Raw genomic sequence first — 18,999 nt, 5'->3', positions numbered from 1 at the left:
ATCTTCTGCAAACACGTTGCATCTTCTTGGTTGCCTTTCTTACCTGTTTGCTTTGTTTTCTTTTGTTTTGCTTTTTCAACCAGGGAGCGTCTCCTTACCTCTCTGGAGGCTGGTGCCTGGGTAGCCTCCCCAGAAGGAGGGGTCTCCCACCCCTTCGGGTCTGGGTGCACAGACCCAGGTCTCCAAAAGCCGTCAGCCTCGCGCCAGCCGCTCCAGACAGCATCTTTTGCCACTAGGGGGCCTCCCTTATCCCTAAGAGAAGTGATCCGCGGTGCAGAGACCAAGACCCGACTTCCGTTTCTACAATGTATGGTCTCCAGGGATGGACCAAGCATTGTATGACTACACAGCCCCAGACTGGTCGTGACAGGACGGATGCAGAGCCATTAAGAAGCCTTCCCTCGGCTGACAACTTCTGGACTTGGTCATGGCAACCTGGGGCTGAGGTAGGACTTGACCAGCAGTGATGCTGCAACCTCCAAATTCCATCCGGGAAGCAGGCGAGCCTGGAGTGGGACGCCTGTCCCCAGGCCGTGCACCCTCTCCTGCCCGCTCCCCTCTCCCCCTTTGTGGTTGCCCTCGTTGCCTGGACACAGACCCCTCTAGATCAGAAGCAGAAGGGTCTGCAGGTGCAGGAATACACGGCATGGCATCAGCGACCCTAGCTGTCCATGAAGTGGGTGGTGAGACGGCTCACAGCAGGAAGACCTATAGCCCAGCATCTGCCTGTAAACCTCTCAACGCAGGACCTGGGGAGGGTGCCAGGGCTTACGTGGCCCTAGGTTGCTTCAGCTCTTCGACTTTCCGTTACTCGCTTACAAAATAGGGAAGAACCCAACCGCTGAGACTTTTTGCATATTGTTTTGAGATGACGGTCTAGGAGTTACTTTGAGCTCCTTGAAACTGGAATGGTTTTCTAAACCAACCCCATACTCGAATCTTGTAAGCCCAGCGTATACCTAAGGGTGAACACAGCTGTGTTTATTAACATATATATGTGTATGCTGTGGGCACTAATCGATATATTCTAATTTGAGTATTAAGGAATGTTCCAAACAGGTGGCGATGTTTAAATCTAACCTTTAAGGCTGTTATACACAGTTGGATGCCCCAGAATGACACGGTGCCTTGCACGTGATAGTTACTCAGTAAATGATTACTGAATACCAAAACCAAAACAAGGGACTTCCCTGGCGGTCCAGTGGTTAAGACTGCATGCTTCAACTCTGGGGGCGCCAGGTTGATCCCTGGTCGGGGAACTAAGATCCTGTACACTGCACCAAAACCCAAAGGCAAAAAGCTCGCGAATACGTGCACGTGTGTGTGTACCCACGTGTATATGTGCGCATAGGTATGTACATTTCTACAGTCACTCATACATTTTTCCCTCCTGGCCCTCCATCAGCAGACTCGAGACAACGTACTCCGGTCTCCGCAGCGGCTGAATCTGGGGCCAGCGGCGGCCTACGTTGAGCTCTAAGGTGTCTGGACTAACGCTGCAGGAGCCCAGCCCTCTGGGGCGCTGGGCCGGGCCCACAGGTGCCAGCGCCCGCGTGCCTCTACCCTGGAAGGTGCCACCAGAGCTCTGGGCGAACGGCGAGTGGCAGCTGTCCCCTCCCGGGACACGGGGTAGCCCACACACATCACACGTCCCCACGAAAACCCCAGCCGGTGTTGCGGCTCGTATCTGCCTCTCCTGCCGGTCCCTGGGCCCAGCCCCCTGGGAGCCCAGACCAGCAACCGCGAAGCCCTGAAGCGGGGCCCCCGTGGGTGCGCGGAGAGCGGCAGCTTGAGAAAGGCGGCGAGCCCTCCGCCGTCTGGAAACGGAAGTTCCGCGCCCGGGAGCTCGCCTCCCCCCTGTGGACGGACAGCGTCAAGGCGCCCCCAGTCCTTGAAGCGCTTCCTGGTGACCCCGATCATTCTGTGCGCGGCCGTGGTCATAAACACGCGGGAGCATCTCTCCGCTGACGTCGTCGATAACCCCCCAGGGTCACATACTGCGAACTCCCAGCCAGAGGCGGAAGCCACCTTCCTGCTTGGCTGTCCTGCGGGAGCAGGGCTCGGCCTGGAAGGGTCTGCAGCTCCAGGGGGTCGGATAGGCCGGGAGCAGCCGTCCTGCTCTAGAGGCCACTCCGAGCATCGTCAAGAAGCCCTGGTGCCCGCTCAGGGCCAGTGTGCCGGCCGTGGGGAAGGGCAGCTTCAGGAACTGCCCCAGGACATTTGACTCACTTCCATGTGACCCGCGGTAAAGCCAGAAATAAACCCTTTTGATGTGTGGGTCCCTAACTGAGGAGCCGGGCTCACGGGGCCTTCCAGAAAGAGCTCCGGGTTCCGCCGGCCTCCTTCCTCCTCCCCCTTCCTCTTCCTTTTGGCAAAAGTAAAACACACAGAAAGGCAGGGAAAGGCCATCCGGCCTGACATTTCCTGGCTGTCGCTGCCACCGAGTGCTTCAGAGCACCCCGAAGAGGGGACCCTGGGGGCTGGAGAGCCGTGTGTGTGCTGAGCCCTCGAGGACCGGCCCTGCCACCCAGGGCATCTTTCCTTCATTTGTTTATTCATCCAGTCCTCGTTTACTGCAGGCTGGCCGGACGCCAGACCCTGTGTTAGGTGTTCGGAGAATTCCATGGTGAGCTCCCTGACCTTGGGAAGCTTCCGTTCTGGCCGGGGAACCCCACGATACACAACTCACAGACACAGGTCATGCACCCCATCCCCCCAAAGTGTGCCGCGTGCCTAGGGCATGTCAGAAAATGAAATGATGGTGAGGGGAAAAGTCATTCGGTACAGGGAATCGGCCCCAGTGCACGCCCACCCTACACCAAAACTGCTGCACAGAAGTCCGGACTGAGGAACTGGACTGACTCAGGAGGAAGAGGGGGAGAGGAAGGACAGGTTCATCTCAGAGGAATCACGCCTCGGCGGCTGACAGACTGGATCTCCAGGGGCCACTTGCAGGCGCCTTCTGACGATGGGTCTGTTCGCGCAGAGGCAGCCAGGCCCCGATGAGGGGCAGGGGTCCCACCTCCGGAGAAGCCCAGGTGGGACACGTACCACCTCCACTTACCCTGTGCCCAGCCTGCGCCCTGCCGAACAGCACCTCCGAGGCATCCAGACCGTCAAAGTGTCGGCCTTGCGGCAGGCTGGCCCCAGCCAGGGCCACCACGGTGGGGAAGATGTCCAGCACGCTGCGGGAAGATCAAGACAGTGTTGGCCCCAGCTGTCCCCAGGCTCTCTCCCTGGCCGTGCTGGGGTCAAGAGCCGCCCAGCCCAGCCCAGACCGAGCCCCGGCAGCCTCCCATACAGCCCGCCCCCTCTGCCTCCTGTCCTGCCTTCAAGCCCCACCCGGATTTCCTACAGGAGCAGCACCCAGGCTCTGCAGCCAGGTGTTGCCTGGGCTCAAATCTCAGCTCGGCCATCTACCTGTCTAGCCCTCAGTTTTCTGTTCTCTAAAATGGGCATGATAGGGGACTTCCCTGGCGGTCCAGTGGTTAGGACTCCGCACTTCCACTGCAGGGGGCACGGGTTCAATCCCTGGTCAGGGAGCTAAGATCCAGCAAGCCTCGCAGTGTGGCCAAAAAACTGAAAATAAAATGGGCATGATAATAACAGTACCTGCCTCACTGGGTGGCAGTGTGGATGAAAGACGCAGGTGGTGCACGTAGAGGGCCTGGCACTCAGAGTGCTCGCCGGATGTCTGTTATAGTCACTCACAGGGATACCCCTGCAGACCTACCGAAGGACTAGGGGGCGCTAATAAAAAGGAATGAAATAGTGCCATTTGCAGAGACATGGATGGACCTAGAGACTGTCATACAGAATGAAGTAAGTCAGAAAGAGAAAAACAAATGTCGTACAATACTGCTTACATGTGGAATCTAGAAAAATGGTACAGATGAACTTATCGGCAAAGCAGAAATAAAGTCACAGATGTAGAGAACAAACTTATGGTTACCGAGGGGGGAAAGGGGGGGGTGGGACGAAATGGGAGAGTGAGACTGACATATACACGCTACTACGTATAAAACAGGTGACTAACGAGAACCTGCCGTAGAGCACAGGGGACTCTACTCAGTGCTCTGTGGTGACCTGAATGCGAAAAAAATCTAAAAAGGAGTGGATATATGTATATGTATAATTGATTCACTTTGCTGTACACCTGAAACTGACACATTGTAAATCAACTCTACTCCAATATAAAATTCATTTAAAAATAAAAGTTAAAAAAAAAGAAGAACCAAGGGGCTCTACCTGTCACCACCTAGGCCACCGCCACCCGCTGAGAGGGAACAGTGTGTGACAGGTGTCTGCAAGAGAACATTTACTTCATTTTTCCCACCCTGGGTCTCCGTGTCGCAAATAGCTAGTCTTTGTCTAGAATGCCGTCATGTGTGACACGTTCCATCCGCTTTCATTTAGCTCTGTTATTCCTGTTACAAAATAGTCAGTGTTCAGGGTGGGAAAATAGGATGACATCCAGAAATACGAAGAAGCAGCACACACACAGCCCCCCGCCCGAAGGCAGCCACTGTGAACACGCTGGTGGATTTTGTGAACTTGATTTTCTTTGAAGTCACGTGGTACCACTTCCCTCTGCTCTAGGGCACATCTCCCTCCAGCCTGCTGTGCTCAGGTCAGACAAAAACTCTTCGGCAAGAACAGAGCTGTTTATCTGAGGGCCAGGCTAACGGAGAGTTGGTGGGACTCGACAGAACCGGAGGGCCAGGCCCGCATGAGGCTGGACATCTCGGGAAAGGGGGTCCACCTGAGGCTGGGCTCATGGGGAGGCCTCCAGGCCCCACCTGCTGCTTCCCCAGCCCAGAGTCCCGGAGCGGAGGCTCTCCCCCCAAGATGGGCCGCGGAAGGGAACTGCCGCGTGCCCGCCTCCCCTTCCCCTCTGCTCCAGGGCTCCGTCCACAGCCCCAAGCAGGATCTCTCCCTCGACTATGGTACAGAGCGTCTCTGGTCTGCCTCTGGCTTCCACAGTTCACAGAGCCGGTGGCTTATCTCTCGCAATGCACGCTCCAGGAGCTGGCACCCCACGTGCATGCAAGTGCAAGAAGTGCACAGTAAGCCCTTGCGGAGTACAGAACGGTCCAGAAACCTGTCCAGAGTCCAAGGTCCCTGCCAGAAATCAGGCAGCCCGGAGGACTGCAGTGCAGGCTGAAGAGGCCGGGGTGGCCGGCGCTGCTGTTTGGAGTTTTCTCTCCGTTGCACCCGTAAGAGAGGCGTGCCTCCCAGAGGAGTCAGGTCAGTGGCAGAAGAACAGGCTCTGCCTTAGATTGGGGGTGTGCGGTACATTTTCTTTTCCCGTCTTATTCCCCCCTCCGTCGTCGTGAGGCTTAGCATCCTCATTATACGGCACAGAGTCTAATGTTCATGGAGTCCTAGTGTCTCAGAATCGGGCAGGAACCTCCAGAGCACAGAGGAAAGCTCGGGTCCGCGACAAAAGCTTCTGCATCTCCAGGACTTGCCAGTCCAAGCTCAGGCTACCAAAGAGTCCTTCCTTACGTAAAGGAGGAAAACAAGCCCCCGAGGGGAGCCCTGGAGGAGGGAGATCCTCCCGGGACACAGAGCCCCAGACCCTGGGCCCCTGCGTGAACTTGGAGAAAGCATCAGTCCTGCAAAGGCTACCAAAGGGACCCCGCTACTCCAACGCCTCCTTAAGAAATTGGTCCCGGGAGTCTTGGAAACCTTGGGGAAAGAGACCAAAAAACCCCAAACCTAATTTTCAAATTTCCACAGTTCATTCTAATACCTGGGAAGGCGCATTCCGACTTTCATGGAACCTCAGTCCGTTTGCCTTTGTGGTTCCTTATTCCATATAAAATACTCAAAATTATATTTTACAATTCTGTTGACATAAAGATTATATAAATATATAAAGAGGAGATACTAAGCCATTTTTCTTCAACCTAAAAGTTTTTGTTTTTTCTTCTGGTTTCAAAGAAAATGAAAAGGTCGTGTGCCCCCAGCACTGCGCCTCCAGCCCCGATGGGCAAATCGGCCTTGGGTTCTGGAGGCCTGGGTTAGGAGACGGGCTGTCGAGAGCCTGCTCGCGGACGGACAGGCACGGCAACCCAGAAGAGAGCCACCTGAGTGGGTCGGCTCCAGGGGGCACACACTGCAGGTTCTGTTGCCCATGTGAGAAGATCTTCTTCATGCGGCTTCAGCCAGCCCAAGGCGCTGAAGACTGTTCAGAGAAAGTGTGCATATTTGTGTTTTTATCCGAGGAATTGCCAACAGAACCTGCGTGTGACAGCGACTGGGCAATTGCGAGGAGGATACGGGGAGCTGCAGGGCTGCGGGGGGCTGGCCTGGATCTCAGGGCACGTGTCGATGGCACTGGGGCGCTTGCTGGGGTGCCGGGGGTGGAAGGGAGGCTGTTTCCTAGAAGCGCGGACATTACATCTGGGAAGTGGCTGGTGTGATCTGAAGACGGGAAGTGAGAAGGGCCAGGGCTGCTGGAGTGTAGGCTGGGGTGCGTGGGCCTGGACTCCGGGCCTAGAGCAAGCGAGAGGAGAGCAGAACCCCTCCAGAGCGTGGAAGAGTGGGAACGCTCCTGGATGTGGCGAGCGAGCTCTCTGGCCTCTGGCTGTTAAGTTCCTTCCTGCGGGAAACTCACTCGCATTACCTCTGGGGAAAGCTAGGTGCCCACTCCTTCCTGGCCTAAGTCCCTCGGTGGAGACTGGAGAGGCTGCAGGTCCCCCTTGGAGACCAGCAGGGGCCGGCAGCAACTCTGCAGGGAGCATGGGGGGCCCACAGCACCAGAAGACCCGACACCGCAGCGCGCACGTCCGTTACACAGCAGAGCGCCGCAGCAGTGCGGGTGAGGGAGGGTCCGCTGCCCATCCCCCCCCATAACCCACTGCCAGATACGGGAAGCAGTGGGGGGCGGGCCTTGAAAGCAGATGCGTGGCTGGGCCTTGCCCGGGGGGCGGTGACACCCAACCCACAGGACACCGACGTGAGCATCACCTCTTTGCAGATCCTACTTCCGGGACTCAGTTCTGTGCCTCAAGACAGCCCAGAACCAGCCGAATCCCCCTGCACATAACTGCCTGCCTTTGGGATATGGGAAGACAGCCTCGGGGTCCCCCAGCGGGTCATCCGCTCTCCGGGCGAAACAGACCTTTAGCTGTTTTTCAGATGAGATTATTGCAAGTCCTCCCCTCCCCTTCTAGTCGCTGTAGGCTTGCCCCAAGAATCTCCAAGAGAGCGTTCCTCTGTTCTGAACAGATATGGGGGCCTCCCAGCTCAGATGCAGAGCAGACACTCCCCCCCACCGCCGCTTTTTGTACATGACCAAGAGAAATCACTTGAGAGCTGTGATTCTCAACCAACATGCGTCTGTCCTCCCCAGGGGACACTTGGAGCCGCCCGGGGACATTCTGGTTGTCACAACTGGGGCTGGGGAAGCCATGGGCATCCAGTGGGTGGAGGCCAGGGGTGCTAGCAAACATCCTTAAACGCCCAGGACACCCTCCACCCCAAAGAACGGTCCAGCCCAAAATGTCAGCAGTGCCAAGGTTGAGATACCCCGCTTTAGAGTTTTAGGATCAAATCACCAGGCCCTTTTCAGACGTGCTGCCCTCCCGAAGGGAGGTCAGCTCCTCAACAACAGAAGCCTTCTGTCCGATGTGCCCGTTCTTACAGTCCCTGGAGCCATGCTTGACCCATAACTGGACCCAACAATTCATCTCCGTTGAATAAATGAATTTCCCCCATTCTGCAGTTGTGTCACTGGGCTTTGGGGTCAGGGCATCGGTAAGCCCTTTCTTTTGATCTTATCACGTCAGCTCGGTGCACACCTGATGATTAACACACCAGTTACGTCTAAAGGTAACCAATAGGCTTAGCGTGGACCCTTCTCCCCGAGCCCCTAACACACCTTTTTCTACTTTTTCCGTATTCACGTGAGTGTATCAACTTGTCTACTCTCTGGTGTCCGTGATTCCTTAGGCACTGGGCCTTGGTTTAAGGGATCCTGGCCTCAGCTCAGAGTGGCTGAAGGGAGTTATCTCTGATCTGGAAGGAGATGTATATCCTCTGGGGAAGAAAGTAGGAGACTAAGTGATAGAAGAGGTGATTAAGTACCTAATACGTGGGAGTGTCTGGCTGGGCTTCCAAGAACATGAAGCATAAGAGCCTCAGTTTCTTGAATACGCGTCGTACCACCCTTCCCCCGAGGGCCAACCCGGAGGGAGTCCTGGCAGTCAGGGCACTCCACCCAAGTTTGCTCTCCATGGATTCACGTGAGAAAATGGCAAGAGGATGAACCGTACGGAGACAGACCGTCCTGCTGCAATCAGGACTAATTTAACACCAAAAACATCCTAAGAGGGGCTGACCCGCTGCATCGGTAGAGTGTCCCGGGAAAATTCCCAGCAAATGTTACCTCGTACCAAGGCTGGCTTCCTTTGGACACTCACCAAAGTATCCCCTGAGTCAGCTGGCACCTCTGAAGCCCGGAATTGTCAGCAAAATGACGCAATTTTATCACGGAGCCGTAGCTGACTGAAGGTGAGAACGCCATTCTCAACTGAGAAGCACGAGCTTGGTTTCCGGTGACGTCACTTGAGAGACGGCACGTCCAGCCCAGCCCGTGAACCCTTGGCCTGACTGCAGCAAGTTGGGCCCATAAAAAGCAGCCCGCCTGGCCCTCTTCCCGGCCAGCCTGACATCACAGGCTCCAGCCGGAGCTGTTGTTGTCACGCCTGCCGGCAGCACCCCGCCCCCATCCCCACCCCCGACTGTACGGGGCTGACCGGGAGTTCTCGGGGGCCCAGAGGCTGCCAGGGACAGTGCCTACTCACCCCCGACTTCGGCTGTCACCTATGTTCACCCTTCCTTTCCCCCCGGGGTTCAGTCTCCCCGCCTCCTCTCCATCACCTCCCCTCTGGGATGCTAGAGGAAACCAGTGAAGCCTGCTTTCCTCTACTGGGCTGTGTTCCCTAGGCCAGAACCCACTTGGTTAACGGTGAAGGACCTTTGGAAACAGGAAATTAGTCTTTAACCAGAATAAGGCCTCTGAGCCTGTGAGCAAGCACCTGTATCTACGGAGGGCCCCTCGTCCATGGATTCAGGGCAGAAGCACGCAGAGGACGGGCCCTCCGGGTGAGTGAGAAGCCCTCGTCATAAGTCACGGCTGCAGAGCTGCGTGGTGTTGCTTTCGGGATGGCACACCACAGCCAAGTTCTGTGCCGAGGAGATGGCCTCCTGGGCCTGCCTTCATAAGGAGATCAGAGTAATCGTGAGATGTGCTCACGTTTACAATCGTCCTTCCTTGTAGAAGCTTCTTTGCCAGAGGTAGGAAGAAGATTCTCACCCAAGGATTCATCCTTTCCTTCCCAGCCCGGTGGATCCAGCTTCCTTCTCCCTCCCCTCAGGGGCACGTCAACATCTAGACCCCTTTCTTGCGCCATCTGATGACCAGTGACATGCTTGACAGAGCCATCCTCAGGACACCTGCCCTACCCCCAGAGAAGGGATCCTTCGGGCCCAATAGACCCGCTCCCGCACCCCCATCAGCTTGGCCCAGGCCACAAGTGGTGAGGACGCCCCTGGCCTTTTTGCAGCCACTGTCTCCTCAGTGCACAGCAGCACGACCCAGCACTGACGGCCACCCAGTGCCCTCTTCCCAGAGACAGCCCCCCAGAGGACGGCTTGAAAAGTGTCCCACTGCACTGTTGCTCCAGGCAGCTCCTCGCTGCTACAGTCTGAGCTCGGGAAGTATCTGGGGACACCTGGCCAGGGCAGGTGATGTGTGAGGTCTCTAGTCACGCAAGCATCCATGACTTTTTCCTACATCTCAAGGTAATTTGGGTCTCGTACCTTAGCAAAGCAGTGCTGGTGACGTTGACGGGGACCCTGCTGGGCCAGTAAGCCAGAGCTGGGACACGGTGTCCTCCTTCCCAGGTGGTCTGCTTGGCTGGACTTCCCCCTGTGAGAAGAGGGGAGACAGTTGGTTCTCTGGGAAAACAGTCCTTCTCCACGGGGACTCTCTAAGAGCTTCTGATAATTCCAACAGAGGAATGACTTCCTTTAGCAACGAGCTATTCTGATTCATGTAGCGAATCTCTTTCAATACGTTCTTTTATTTTACCGGATTCAACACGCGTAACTAGCTGTGTCCGTCCCTCTCTAGGGAATCACGTCACTTAATTTCTTCATGCCACTTTGGCCACTTCAGACCGTCTGGCTTGTTTACAGACCGGCATCAGTCCTGTGCACCCGAGACATAGTAGGCACTCAACAACTATCTGTGGAATAAATGAGTGAATGTGTCTCCTGCAGATCGCGTTTAGGATGCAAACATAAAACTATTTGAAATGAGATAAAGGCGGAAATTCCCACAGTTATTTGATCCGCCCAACAACCGATCACTCTGCTTTCCTTTTTTGTTTTCCTTTTTTTTTTTTTTTTGAATGAATGAGCTCTTCCGATGTTGTGGTAGCTCCGACCTCCTGCCTCTCAGGGGGCGGTAAGAACAATCTACGAATTTCCACTGGGTAATTAAAGGAATTATTTTTGTAACCACCAAGTCAGAAGTGACCACCAGTGTAACGATGACCAGCAGGCTGGAAGGGATGAGGTCATGCTTTATGGAAACATCCTGAGTACGTGTTGCGTTGAATTAACCATGACCATGCCCATCCCTCCCACACACACCCCGACCTCATCCCAGCTGAGCCAGGAATTCCGCACGGTTAGCGTGTAGAGAGCCTTTCCAAGGCAAACGCTGTGTGTGTCTCACACATACCATGGTCATGCAACATCCTTATGTTTGGCTGGCGGAAACAACGATGGGGAGGGAGGGGGCGAGAAGACCAAGGCTGCCGCAGCAAACGGAAACTTTGATGTCCCTGGCCCAGCACGTGACACCAGAAATGCTCGGCATTCTTGGAATTTTCTCATAACCAGCTTTGGAGTCCCCCCAAGGGTTGAAGTCAGAAACGATACACAAAACAACTCGTGTCTATGGACCGTTTATGTTTAGGGGTGGGGCTCTCGGAACCAAGTGGAGTTGTGGGGGGTGCCGAACGGGAAACTCTCTGACTTGGCCCAAGATGTCTCACATACCTTCTTCCGGTCCAGAGCCACGCCGGCCGTAAATACCTAGAGCCCACTCCCAATTATTCACGCATATGGAACAGAGACTCCAGAGCTACAGCGAGCATAAATCGCACTCCCCCGTGGCCTTGGAATGCATGACTTACGCTTCAGCTGAAAGCGGGGAGGGAGCATCTAACACTGCATGTGCGGGAGCTCTGCAGATAATCCCCACCACCACCCACGAGGGGCGTTTCTATGGAAGCTTGGGGAATAGGTGGGTGAAAATATGGAGCCCATTTATTTGCAAGTCCACGGAGCACAAAATTCAGACGAACTTGCTTAGCCTTTGAGGCCAGATGCTAAGGAAAAGCGAAGGGTTCAATTCGAAGAAACAAGCCAATGGTTCTGAGGGTCGACCAGAAGGCCCAAGCTGGGGGCTGGCACTGTGCTAGGGCTACAGGTGGCAGAGTGCAGAGTCGGCACCAGGATTGCGTTTCCGCCTCCAGGGTGTTTCCAGAAGGGTACACTGGCCCCTGATTAATAAATCTGCTAATTGGTCTTCACCACTAGGGGTTCTGCTCATTTGCCATAATCTTTTTGTACCGTTCTTTTTTCAGACGATTAACTTTCCTAATTCGTTTTCAGAGAAAAATATGTCAATGCGTTTGCCTTATTTCAGCAGAGAGTTGAAAGCTGGAGAGGTTAGAAGGAATTCGGCTGGTTATAAAACATGTATACGTCAACAGAGTGGACAGTGCCCTGCAGAGAATCAGGAACTGGGACAAAGAGAGGAAAATGCTGGCTGAGAGAAGCGGCTCGGTGTGGACACTTGGGGTGCGGAGAGCAACCCCTCCTCTGTGTTGTCAACACTGGCCAGCTGGCACCTGGCTGTACCTTGGGCTCTGGCTTTACCAGAAAGACACAATTATATATTCCAGCCATGCCCACAAGGCTTGTACTCAAAAGAGTCCAGAGTGTGGGTAAGCAATTATAAAAAATATATCCCCCAGAGCGTGGACCTTCTCACTCCTTCTCACTCCAAATTCCAGGATCTCACGGGCACTGCTAGGGGTGGGCCAACTTTAAAAGATCCGCCCAGCATTCCCTGTGGGTCCCCAGGGTTGATGCCTGATAACCAAGCCTCTATTATCAGAAACGTCTAACAGTGTGTGCTGTGGCTTATCTGCCAGCACACACTGAAGCCCACAGCAGCTGGCCCTGGTCCCCTGATGTTCTCCAGTGATACCTGCTCCTACCGATGGAAACTCATCCTCCGTTAACCACAGTAGTAACAGTAACAATAATTTCTCCTATTGGTTGAGCCCTTCCTAAGCACCAAGCTAAGTGCACCTACCTATAATGCTAAGTGCTTCCCGGCATCATCTCCCTTAATCCTCAGGACAACTTTGTGAGCTAAGCCCTGTAATCCTCATTCTTCAGATGAGGAGGTTGAGGCTCAGAGAGGTTAAGTAATTTGCCCAAGGTCACACAGCAAAGAAACACTAGAGTCAGGATTTGAATCCAAGTCTAACCACACAGCCAGTACCCTCAGCCATTAAACCTTCTAGGACTTTTTAGGACAGTGGTTCCCATCCCCGAATGCATATTCGAATCACTAGCTTTTAAGAAATACCCACGCCAAAGTCCCTTTCCCAGAGAATTGTGATTTAAATTGGCCGGGGGTGGGGCCTGGATACCAGTATCTTGTAAAGTTCTCCTGGTGAGTTAATGTAGAGCGCGCCCGTTCCAGGCCGAGGGTGAAGAGAGCAAGGAACAGAGTCAGAAAGTGGACACGATGCATCTTGAAACTAATTGTAGCTTATGTGCTTTTTAATGACAGGCTTTATGCGGCCCACAGCTTTATAACTTTACACCACCGGAGCGTGAATGTGACCCTACGTGTTATAGTGAGTGAGAACAATAGCTAAGTCCACAAAGTCAAACAGGCACTTTTTAATTTCAAAAGCTACTCGTTAGTTGAGAGCAACCTTCATACTTTGATCAGAGGCCCTGGCACATCAAAAGGGTCCATTGCGTTTGGCTTTCTGTTGAGAAACGCAAGTCTGATGGTCATGAAAACGCATTTCAGCGCACTTGCGGTTAGTTATGACTCTAATTAAGGCAGAACCTCTTACTTAAAGCAATAAATATTTAGCCTCAGCAACCAAAATATAAACAGAACGATGATTCATGGAACTGCTTTTGCTCGCTCTCCCCTGGCTACGGAAGAAAACGCCACTGCACGATGCAGGGAGAAAAGGGCAGCCGAGGAAGGCTCACCACGACCTACGCTTGGAACAGGGTCCTTCCCAGAAAGGACCCAAATGCGATGCCTGCCTGAGTCAGAAAGGCAGTGTGGCTAATACAGAGGTTGGCAAACTTCTCAGTACATGGAGCCGCCAGAAGGACACCCAGAGATGCTGATTTAGGAAGTCTGGGGTGGGGTCTGATTCCAAGTCATCCTGACACCAGTCTCTGAGGACCAGAAGTTGAGAAGTGTTAGTAAGGTAAATGGGAGGACGCCTTCCCAATTCTCAGTGTCACTGCACGTCCATCTCCTCAGCCGTGAAGGGGGAAATGACTGTACTGATCTCACGGGATGGTGGAAAAGTTACGCAAGATAATGTATATAAAGTTCCAAGCCAGGTCCTCTGGCGTAGTGCCTGCCACGGAAGCGCCCACTAAATGCCATCCAAAGAAACCCCTAGCAAAACAGAAACAAAACAAAATCACCTACAGATAGAAGACAGCAGAAGCTGCAACCCGGCAAAGCACACACTGAATTCAGCCCCCTGACAGTTTGGTTTGGCACAAATCGTATTTCTTTTTAAACTAAATTTGAATGTCGTTAGAGCCCTCGATCTGATTTACCGAGTCCCTAATGCTGGCCACAACGGACACAAACAAACAGTTGTTCGTTTATACTACCTGCCTGGCCCCTCAAGGCATTTACATTTGTGACTCGGATGGAACACGCGTGTTCTGAGAAGCACACGTTCTATAACCTTCTAAAGAAGCAGGCTTCGTTTCTAAATATAAACACATGCCTCTGCCAAGGCTGCCCGGAGCGCACACACTAGTTTTCTAGAAACACAGGGCAGCCAGGCCTCTGTTGGGGCGAGGGACCCTGGCTGCCCTGGGACGGCCGTGAGTGTGGGCATGGGGACTTCCAAGCCCGGCAGGGGACATCATTTGACTTCCACTGGGTCCCCAGTAGCTGGCCCTGCCCTCAGCCGGGGCCAAGAGCCCCTCCCTTGACCCTCACTCCCTCACCCAGTCCCCCCCAACCCCGACCCCTCTCTGTCCCACCCCCTGCCCCAAATGGACAGAAGGCCCAGGATGTAGAGCACGCTTCCCAGTGGGAAAGGTTATGTAACCACCTGATAGCATCAAGTTACAACCAAGGTCTCCTAGAAGCCAAGGATGCCAAGTTCAACAGCATGTTTCCTCATCACCAGGGGGGGAGGAAGGAACAGTTCTGCTCTTCAAATAAAACAAGAAAAGATTTTCCAGACAGAGGAGCCGTCAGTTAGGGCACAAACAAGGTGTTGGTTCTGTCCCGGAGAGGAAATAGGTCTGGAGCAGGGAAGGGAGGCCGGCGGCTGGGAACCAGGGGGGCCGCGGGCTAGGGGTCGGCAGCGGCCCTGCTGTGCCCCCTGGCCCCTGGTTCGGTCTCTCCTCACCCCTACAGGACGCAGGCCAAGCCCGGTGGAGCACCCTCACTCCAGCACGGGATGAAGGGATGACTGCAGGAGACGCTGCCTCACCCATCAGCTGAGCAGAGCGGCTCAGCCAGGAGGGGGGGTGGGGGGCGGCCCGGGGGCCCTGGGAACAGGGGAGGCAGCGTGTGGTCTGATGCGCTGGGCCAGCTGCGGGGAGAAAGCAGCAGGGCTCTGGGCACTGTTTGTCCTGCTCCATCGCGAAAACACTGACTGTCTTCTCTCTTTCACCAGCTCCCGAGGCTGGCCCCGTTTACAGCAGGATACACAGGCCTCCCGCTGACAAGGAACCTGCTCGAAGAAGAGCAGGCGGTCCAGAGGGACCCCCAGCCCCTCCCCCGTGACCCGAGTCCCCTGGCCATGGCCCTTCCACCCAGGGCTCTGCCCGCCTTCCCAGAGCCCCCCGCAGTGGCCTGGGCAGTGAGGAGAGGTTGACGGGAAGCCAGTTTGGAGACTGAGGAAGGGGAAGTGTTTACCCCCCGCAAAGTGCGTCTTCAGGATCTCCTGGGAAAAGAACAAGGTAACCAGGTCCAGTCCCACCACGGATTCAGGTGCTGTGTCCCACAGATATCACATCCAGACCAGCGTTTGTGCAAGGCCCTGCCCCCCACAGAGGGTGTCGTCTCGACATGAAGGAAGTCCAGCCTCAGAGCAGTTTTCCAAACCACAGGCCCAGAACTCCTGGGAAGTGCTCCTCGTGTCGCTTAAGGTGCCCGTGGGCTTCAGCAGGAAAATCCTTCTCGGGTTATTTCTTCCAATTATTCTCTTTGTGGGAACCCTCCCCCCACCCCGAGTTTGTTTCGGCTGGGAGTGAAGAGATGGAGTTGTATGGGGGTAGTAAAGGCCAGGCACCTCCCGGCCAGCGTCCCAGTTGGCCCTGCACCGTCCCGCGAGGCGGGTCTCCACTGCCCTTACTGAGGAGGACGCAGGGCTGGAAGGGGCCGCCGGGCACCAGGTCCTGAGCTGAGTCGAGAATCACGCTTCCAAAGCCCTCTCTCCATCTCTCCACTCTGCCTCCCATAGATTTAGAAAGACTCAGACTGTCACAGGGGCTAGTGAGGTTCTCTCTGACAACCATGGAGGGGGCAGAGAAGTAAGACAGGACGTTGCAGACAGCTGGGCAGTCAGTCGGGTATAACAGGGCGTGAGGATAGTGAAAACGTGGGTTGAGGAATGAGCCGGGTGGTGGTCAGAGCGTGTGGCCCCTCAGTCGATGGCCGGCCCCAGGGAAGCCCTCTGCCGCGCTCAGCCTCAGATCCCTCTTTGGCCAACAAGATAGTTGGAGTAGGGCTCGCTGGGGCCTCCCTGGCTGTTTGAACGTGGGGGTTCCTGTCACTCGCTCCCCTTTATTTATCATCTTTGACTCAGCAGAGACGTCTATATAGACATGCGCCACGTGTTCTTTATCCATTCATCTATACATGGACACTTAGGTCACCTCCATATCTTGGCTATTGTGAATAATGCTGCAATGAGCATAGGGGTGCGTGGATCTTTTGGAATTCCTGTTTTCATTTTCTTCAGATAAACAGTGGGATTGCGTGGTAGCGCTACTTTTAATTTTTGGAGGACCGCGCATACCGTTTCCCACAGTGGCTGCACCAACTTGCACTCCTTTTTGTCCACACCTTCCCCAACTTTGCTTCGGATTCAGTAGGTCTGGGGTGAGGCCCTAGAATCTGCATTGCTAACAAGTTCTCAGGTGGTACTGATGCCGCTGGTCCTGGGACCTCACCTGATAACCCACTGGTCTAGATCTGACAGTTCTAGACTCGAAGGGCGCTAGATGTGGATATCCCAAATCGCTGGCTCTCAGAGTGGTCCCTGGACCAGCTGCATCAGCATCACCTAGGAGCTGGTTAGAAATGCAACATCTCCATCACCAACCCAGACCGACTGGGTGCAGGATCCCCAGGGGACCATCTACACGTTAAAGTCTGAGAAACGCTGCTCTAGACCGTCATTCTTTAAAGCCGGGGCTTTGTTGATCTTTGTGTCCCCAGCACTGAGCACAGTTCCTGGCACATAGTAGGTGCTCAACAAGTAGAAGGAAAGGAGGATACGCCCTGCTGATACATGTGTTTCTCATAAAGTTCTTCCCTCAAAGAATGGGCTACAGTCCATACCCGTAAACTGGTTCACTATTTTAAAACTGCCTCCTAAGGGGGAGAAGAGAAAAAAAGATAAGGCAGGTCCTCAGATAGGAGATCAGGGGTCGTCTTCTTAGGAAACAGAAAGATCCCCACAGAAGGGCCACTTACGGACAGATTTTTATCCCCTCAACCTTGGTCTCTGTGCCTTTAGGGCTTTTACTCTTGAGAGTAAAAATGATTCCAGGCTCTTCTAACTGAGCATTGAAGACGGCAGCCTGGCCCGAGGGTGCCCCAGGCTCTTCTCACTGAGCGCTGAAGACGGCAGCCTGGCCCGAGGGTGCCCCAGGCTCTTCTCACTGAGCATTGAAGACGGCAGCCTGGCCCGAGGGTGCCCCAGGCTCTTCTAACTGAGCACTGAAGACGGCAGCCTGGCCCGAGGGTGCCCCAGGCTCTTCTAACTGAGCACTGAAGACGGCAGCCTGGCCCGAGGGTGCCCCAGGCTCTTCTAACTGAGCATTGAAGACGGCAGCCTGGCCCGAGGGTGCCCCAGGTACAGAGAGGAGGAATTATCATCAGCGAATGCAGAAGAACCACCCCCAGTTGGCACCATATTTCTCTAGGCTGTGGCTGCAGCTACCAGACACATTTCCACCACTTGTGGTCCTAGCATCTTTTCCTGGTCCAGCTCTCCAGGAACCAGAACTAAATCACAGAGCTCTTGAACGAACTGGATGGGCCAAAGAGATCCACGCACAGAGGAACGCCACCGCCCAGAGGGATGAAGTGGTCTGGTCACTGGGCAGCACCCAGTTTCCCTGACTTCCACCACACATGTCCACGCACGAGATGTGGTCACAGCTGAGCAGCCGCTCACCTGGAAAGTTCTCAGGGATCTGATCCAAGGGACGCCAGGGTAAAGCACTTCCTTCTCACAGCTAGCCGTGGGACACACGAAAATTCTAGCTTCTAGGTAACTACGACTACCCTGCCAGACTCATCTGAAAGGGAATTCGTGTCTCTCCGACTTGGACACAGCTGGGGCCGCAGGTCAGAAGCCAGCCCCAGGGCGTAATCTTGCCAAGTCCACCTCTGCACCCCTCGGATACAAGCACCTTCTGAAATTTTTATTTTAATTTTTTCATTAAAAAAATTAATTAAAACAAGTTTTCTAATTGGTAAAAAAAAAAAAAAAAAGTGGGAATAACTACACTTAAACCCTTCCTCCCCTACCCAGAGGTAATCACTGCTAATCTTTTGTTATCAATACCTTTTGTTGCCTCTCTCAAGATTTTTCCGAGAATACATGCACTTAGTTTTATACAATAAAACCATACTTTACATGTGGTTTTGTGACCTGCTTTACTCACTGAAAAGTATTTAATGTAAGTGTTTCCAGGTCAATCATATGCGCCATTTTCAGTGGTTCCTTAGTGTTTCTTTAAATGCACGTATCATAATTTCTTTGCGCACTCCTCTCTTGCCGGACACTTGGGTTACGTCTAACTATTTTTCTCAAGAAAAACCCACTGCAACGAGCATTCTTTTACACACAACATGGTGCACTTGGCTTATTATTTCCTGAAGACAAATTCTTTAAAAGAGGAATTAATGCATCGCCCAGCATGCACATTTTTCAAGACTTTGGTCCATACTGCCGAATTGTCCCCAGCAGGACTGCTCTTTCAGAGAGTGAGGTCCTTTTGGGGAAACCTTCCCGGCAGATGGGCGCTGAGCTGGGGGCTGAAGGGCGTTTACATAAAGAGAGGCAGTACGGTGTAGTGGGAAGATCCCCAGCTTTAACTTGGTAGCACGCCTGGCCCCGTCCTCCCAAACTGTGTGACTCTAGGCAAGTTACTTAGCCTCTCTCACTCTTCAGCTGTAAGTGCAGTGATTACTACCTGCCTTTCACTAAGGTTTAGAGCTAATGCATATAGAAACCTTGCACAGTTGTGCACGAAATATCTCTTGAATGAATGAAATGAATTAGTGTTTGGATGGGTGGAGGGATGACTTTTAAAAAAAGAAAGAAAAGAAAGCAAGGAGGAAGATTGAGGACATGAGGGTGAGGGTAGAGGCAAAGCATACTTGCTGGGCTGCCTGTCAGCGGGCCGACGCCCTGGGAGGGAAGGAAAGGG

At 53.9% G+C, this 18,999-nt stretch overlaps 1 protein-coding gene across 1 annotated transcript in view; it reads right to left on the bottom strand.

Moving 5' to 3' along the window:
- Window positions 1-18,999, bottom strand: part of ARSG (arylsulfatase G) — a 72,022-nt gene that overhangs the window by 12,125 nt on the left and 40,898 nt on the right. Inside the window, exons 8-9 of the mRNA XM_065897028.1 lie at window positions 9,832-9,940; window positions 3,065-3,185 (exon numbers count right to left, since the gene is read on the bottom strand). Of these exons, the coding sequence (XP_065753100.1) occupies window positions 3,065-3,185; window positions 9,832-9,940 (230 nt within the window). The remainder of the gene's footprint in view (window positions 1-3,064; window positions 3,186-9,831; window positions 9,941-18,999) is intronic.

This window comes from Phocoena phocoena, chromosome 19 (assembly GCF_963924675.1).
Source record: "Phocoena phocoena chromosome 19, mPhoPho1.1, whole genome shotgun sequence".
Classification (NCBI taxonomy): Eukaryota; Metazoa; Chordata; class Mammalia; order Artiodactyla; family Phocoenidae; genus Phocoena; species Phocoena phocoena.
This window is presented reverse-complemented; position numbering and strand designations above follow the sequence as displayed.